General features: G+C 47.0%; 1 protein-coding gene across 1 annotated transcript in view; it reads right to left on the bottom strand.

Annotated features, from left to right (window-relative positions):
• Positions 1-2,003: 2,003 nt before the first annotated feature.
• SLC25A17 (solute carrier family 25 member 17) overlaps positions 2,004-6,377 on the bottom strand; it is a 34,596-nt gene continuing 30,222 nt past the window's right edge. Inside the window, exon 9 of the mRNA XM_084748413.1 lies at positions 2,004-2,853. Coding sequence (XP_084604539.1) covers positions 2,706-2,853 — 148 coding nt within the window. The 3' untranslated portion in view covers positions 2,004-2,705. The remainder of the gene's footprint in view (positions 2,854-6,377) is intronic.

Here is a 6,377-nt window from a genome sequence, read left to right as displayed (position 1 = left end):
AGCAATGCCAGCATGAGGACCTGAGGTCGAACACCAAGAGCCGCACAGAGATGTGGCCCGGCGAGGCATGCCTACAGAGGCAGCGCTGGGGAGGTGCGAACAGGTGGCTCCTGCGGGCCTGGCAGCCAGTCTAGCCAACTCAGTGAGCTCCAGGCTTAGTGACAGACCCTGGCTCAAAAAGATCAGGTGGGATAGCCAATGGCAGCCTCTGGTTTCCACAGGCAAGTGCACACTTCCACCCCGACGTGTATACACACACACACACACACACACACACACACACACACACACACACACACACACAGCAATGGGACTGATTCTGTCTTCAATAAGGACTCAAGTCTGGCTCTCTTTAATGTTTGTTTTCTATATTACACAAACCCACAAACCCCTTCCGTTATTACTAGTTTAATAACCACACACTTTGAAATCACCACAGGAGTAGGAAGAAACACAAGAAATTTCCACGCAGAGTCCAGCTCCACAGAATCCCCATTACTCTCCAACTGACTGAAAACATAGACTTGCTTACACAGTGTGTCATTCTGTCAGAGAGACAAAAGCCAAATCACAAGAATCAAAGCTGTTCTACTAAGAGGAAGCCACACTTGATCTTAGACAAGAGGCTGAGAATAAAGAATCCTATAAATGTGAAGAGAATTTGCTTTGTGGGTGGGTGGCTCGAGCTGTCTCGATCCACTTCTGCTGTGTGCTGAGGGAAGCACTTGATGAGTGGGACGCTGAGATTCCTCTGAGGCCATCTTTCCTACCACAATCTAGTTTTCCTTTGAGAGAAATATTTATCTGGCTTCTGTAATGGAAGCTGATCCCATCTCCTGTGGGGCCAGTGGCCCTAAGATCTCCTGAACTCTATTATAGACAGGAATTACCCGGGGATCTTGTTAAACTACAAAATATGACTCAGAGGGCCTGGGATGCAAGCCTAACACACTCTGAGCTGATGCCAGTGCTACTGTTTGATGGGCCATATTTTATAGTAGTGGGACTCCAAGGAATGTTTTCAAATAGAAATAGCCTGCATCAAATGCTTCTGCAAATACTGCATCCACACAGACTCTACAGAGAAAGGGAGCATTCCAGGGTCCGCACAAGAGTCCGCGCCTCTCAGCGCATGTTTTGCAGTCCTTGTCTAACCACCTGGCTGCACATTGTCTCAGCCACTGTTCTACTGCTGTGATAAAACACCATGACCAAAGCAAATTATACAAGAAAGCATTTCACTTGGGGCTTAGGTTTCAGAGGGGTAAGGTCCATGACCATCAGGGTGGAGAACATGGCAGCAGGTAGGCAGGCATGGCGCTGGCGCTGGAGCAGCTGGGAGCTCCCAACGTCTCATGTGGGGCACGGTCCTTGCCAGCTGCTGGACATCCTGGTATGGACTCTGAGAGGAGAGATATATGAGCCCCAACCCAGAGGCTTGGCTTTTGCATCACTTCACGTTGCTTGGTTGTTCATCACTTCGAGACTCCCCTAGAGAGAAATGCTCCAGAGAATACTTCGAGGTTCTGGGCTCTGGCTGTGGCAGCCTCTTTTGCTGAATTGCGAGGTCTGTGTTGAACAGGTCTTCTGGAAACCTGACAATGAAGAGTGGAATCGCCCAAGGAACCGAGCCTTAAAAGGGCTACTTCTCCTGCCCCCATTAACCTCTTTTTCCTAGGGTAGGTGGCTGGAAGGGAGGTATAGGCATTAAAAAAAACCCCAATAAAGTAAGTTTGTAAAAAAAAAAAAATCAAGGCCTACACATATCTTGAGGCACAATCATGTGGCAAAGAGAGCAAAGCGAGAATGGTGTGGTCTTTGAACCCTCAAAGCCAGCCCCCAGTGACACACTCCCTCTAATAAGGCCACACCTCCTAATCCTTCCCGAGCAGTTCACTAACTAGGAACCAAGTGTTCACACATGAGCCCACGGACAATTCTCATTCAAACCACTGGACACACCCATTTAAGACTTTAATAAAGGACAACGTTCATGAATGACGTCTGTTTGTGTGCTGACAGTTTATTGAGGCTTGTCTGATTGGAGCTTGCATAAATGGATAGATACATCAAGGTTTTTTTTGTGATAAAAGACAATTCAAATAAATATGTATTTTTAAAAAAAAAAAAACCATGTCAAACACTAATGAATAATGACATTTACAAATTTTAAGAAAATCATTTAGAATTAATCATTTTCATTTCCCCCCAAAAAATAAACAGCTCACTTAACTCTCTTTAAGCAGAATGAAGAGAGTCAAAGAGAAATAAAGTTGTGCCCACGGCACAGGCATGATGTTACTTTCAGTGAGGAATTCCTTACCAAAGTTAAGACACACAGAAATATCTGAGGAGAAATGTTTCTGAATCGCCTGGAAGAGTATTTAGGGAAAGAAAACAAGTAGCAAAGTTGAGAAAAGCTTTAGATGCAAAGTCCATTTCCCCTTGAGAACAATTAATGAACACCCACAAACTTCCACTTTCAGGTTTTCAAATTGGTCTAACGTCTCCCCCCAAATCCAACCGAACACCGTAAGAAATCAAGTTGGCAACAGGCTTAGCTGTCTATACTCGCTGTTTAGCCTTTCGTGCCTTTCCAGCCGATGCCAGGAATGTTTGCGGTGCGGATGGAGCCTGAGGGAAAGGAGCACCTGGCCTCTCCTCTGTGCAGCACACGCATCTCCGCACTGTCCTGTGGGCGGAGCTCAGTGCTTGTGTGAGCTCTTCAGGCCCATAACAGTGAAGGTGGCAGCTGTCAGCTTCTCGTACACCAGGAACATGAGGGCAGCCGTGAGCACCGTCTGGAGCAGCTTGGCTTCGAGGCCTTTGTAGAGTCCCACGATTCCAAAGCGTCTAAAAGGAAAGAGGTTGGGAAAAAAAATAGGTTTTCTTTGTAAAACTCAGCTCTTGTGTTGGAGAACTGCTGCCCAGGTAGCTTCTCTCTGACAGGGTTTCACTTTAGGATCAAAACAAGTAATGGAGGTTTGCAATCCCAACAGTCTGCCGCCGGAGCATTTCTGAGGGACAGATAAAGCTCAGTGCTGAGGGCCATCCATTCTGTCTTTATAGGATGCAGATTCTGAAGGTTTCTGAAGCCATCATAATGTCCTAAATCAGAGATCTAAGAACATCTAAGTTTAATGGGCCCCAACTCAGGTATTTCAGCCTAAGCGGCCCTAGTGGTGGGAAAGCCAATAATTGGCTTAGATCATTTTAACCTCGGAAGAGCTAAGGGAAGAGACAGAAATGAAAAGCTGCATGATTCCCAGACTGCTTGCACATTTGGTCCTAGGGTGCAAGTGACATGCATCAAGCACCTGCTGGTTAAAAAACAGATCTGCTGGCCCACTCCCAGAGTGTCTGACCCATTCATTTTGGGACAGATGAGAGAAGCATGGGAGAATGGCAAAGTAGAAGGATCCAGAGGGTCCTAGAAACCTACAAGTAGAACATTATGATAGGCAGATATGGGCCCAGGGGTCCCGCTCAAACTAAGGCACCAGCCAAGGACAATACAGGCGGTAAACCTTAAACCCCTACCCAGATCTAGCCAATGGACAGAACATTCTCCACAGTAGAGTGGAGAGTGGGATATGACTTTCTCACATACTCTGGTGCCTCATATTTGACCATGTCCCCTGGAGGGGGAGACCTGGTGGCACTCAGAGGAAGAACAGCAGGTTACCAAGAAGAGACTTGATACCCTATGAGCATATACAGGGGGAGGTAATCCCCCTCAGGAACAGCCATAGGGGAGGGGAATAAGGGGAAAATGGGAGGGAGGGAAGAATGGGAGGATACAAGGGATGGGATAACCATTGAGATGTAACAAGAATAAATTAATAAAGGAAAAAAAACTCTGCATGTCCAACAAGCTCCTGGATGGTGAGGAGGAGTACTGCTAGCCTGGGGAGCGCCACTTAAGTCTCCTCAGAGAAGAGTGCTTTGGCTAGAACCCGAAATAATAATCACTCCAACGCTGTTTGCTGAAAGCCAGTTAGTCTCTTAGGCCAGATCAACAACAGCAACTTCAGCCTGCGGACTGATATTACAGCTATCCAGTGGCCAAGTCAAGCTACTTTATAGACTTGCTGGGAAAAATCTATTATGGGCCAATCATGTGAAAAGTAGGAAGCAAGACTAGACCCATGCAGAGGACAGAGGCCACCTACCCCTGTGCTCCTCAGGTGACATCCACCCACAGTGGGAACCCCAGGGCTGCTGACTGCAGCTGCATCCCAGAGGGACGGCACAGACCCACACTGTCGCAAGCGTTTCAGCTGGGTTTCTTCTTACAGACAGCGTCTTATGTAGCTTAATCTCGCCTCAAATCTCTTATGCAGGCAAGGCTGTCTTCAGCTTTTGAGTCTTCTACCTCTACAGGTGTGCATATCAACCTGGCTCCAGGTGATTGCATGTGAGTGTGTGTGTGTGTGTGTGTGTGTGTGTACACCTTTGTTTGCACATATAGAGGCCAGAGGCTGACTTAAGTCACCCCTACCCCACCCCACCCCCACCCAGCGTTTTTCTATGTAACAGCTACGGCTGTTCAGGAACTCACTCCATAGCCCAGACTGACCTTGAACTCAGAGATCCACCAACCTCTGCCTCCCAAGTGCTGGGACTAAAGGCGTGTGCTACCACCACCTGGCAGATACAAATATTTTTGTCTATTACATCCTACCTTTTGTTTCCCTTGGCTGTCCTGGACTCACATTGTAGACCAGGCTGGCCTCAAACTCACAGAGATCTGCCTGCCTCTGCCTCCCAGATTACTGGTGTGCATTACCATGCCCACTACCTTACTTTTTGAGACAAGGCCTCACACTGAATCTAGACCTTGCCATTTGGCTAAACTGGCTGGCCAAGCAAACCTCCAGAACCCATGTATTCCCACCCAGCAGTGCTGCAGGTGGGTCTGGCATACACTGGCACACCCGGATTTTTCTGTGGGCGCTGGACATCAGAACTGAGGGTCTCATGCATGCATGGCAAGCACTTACTAGCTGAGCCACCGCCCCACCCTTCAAGCATTTCTTAGTCACGTGACATTGAAGAGTCTTGATATGTTGTGTCATTGTCAGTGACAGTAACCATTAGGCAGATGTGGTGAATAAAAATTAAAACAATGAGCCAGGTGTGGTGGCGCACGCCTGTAATCCTAGCACTCGGGAGGCAGACGCAGGCGGATCCCTGTGAGTTCTAGGCTAGCCAGGTCTACAAAGCGAGTCCAGGACAGCCAAGGCTACACAGAGAAACCCTGTCTCGAAAAATCCAAAAAATTAAAACAATGGAAAATCGATTTCTCAGTAGCATTGGCACTAGTTCACGTGCTTAACAGCTCCACGCAGCTAGTCACAGCCTGGTGACAGTGCAGGTGCTTCTGTCACTACAGACCGTGCTGCTGCGAAATGCACTTGTTCATCTGGCTCTGGAAAAATTGCATTCTCCAAATCTGTTTCTTGATGTACAAAATGGGAATATAATTACTTTTCTACAGGGCTGAGTGAGGACCAAACAAGACCAAGAAACAGATGTGAAAACACTTAATTTACAAATTATAGGACCTCATCAATTTCTAAATACATCTTCTTAGTTAAACCTCTTAGTAACACCCATCTTCCTTAACCTTCTCGGTGCTGGCGAAATTTTTAATTGCTATCATTCTTAGAGGTTTCTAAATGTATAAATTTTGAAATTATAAAATGTCAAAATTATATGTTCTAATTCTCTTAAGTAGCTAACTTCACATAAAGGACCTTCTCTCCAGTTACAACTGCTCAGTTGTACAAGGCTCAGTTTGTAGTCTTGCCTTGTAAAAATGCCTGTTTAAAACAAGAGCCTCAGGCAGCCTAGGCTCTCCTCAGCAGGTACACTGGTGTATAAACCACAGTGATGTACAGAACAGGAAGCCAGTGCAAGTCTGTACTTGTCAACAGCAAGGGATGGGTGTGGTGCTAAGATTACAAAATGGTGAAGATGAGGTGTGGGAACCAGGCCCGACCGGGCTGCCTGCCTGTATTGCTGTTGCATGTCCTGTTTTTAGCAGCTTCTGTGTCTGTGCTTATGTTGGTCAGCTAGTCATGTTTACTGCTCTGAAAACGCACCTCTCCCTTCCTTGGGACTTTCCCTCGTGTGAGCAATCACCTCTTGAGGGATTTCACCTGCGAGAGGCATTCCTGCTTTGCTGCCTATAAAAAGGCTCTTTGGACGCTGAATAAAAGCCGCCGTTGCAGTGGCACAGGCGCCACAATGAGACAGGCGTTCTGCCTCAACTTTGAGGCCACCCTAGTCTACTTGCCAAGTACTAGGCCAGTCACGGCTGCATAGCAAGACTCTGCCTCAAAGAAAAAATTAAAAAACCCAGCAAGCTACAT

Source organism: Acomys minous, assembly GCF_964271855.1.
Source record: "Acomys minous genome assembly, chromosome: 12".
In the NCBI taxonomy this organism is placed as follows: domain Eukaryota; kingdom Metazoa; phylum Chordata; class Mammalia; order Rodentia; family Muridae; genus Acomys; species Acomys minous.
The sequence above is the reverse complement of the archived record's forward strand: the minus strand, read 5'-3'. Positions and strand labels throughout refer to the sequence as shown.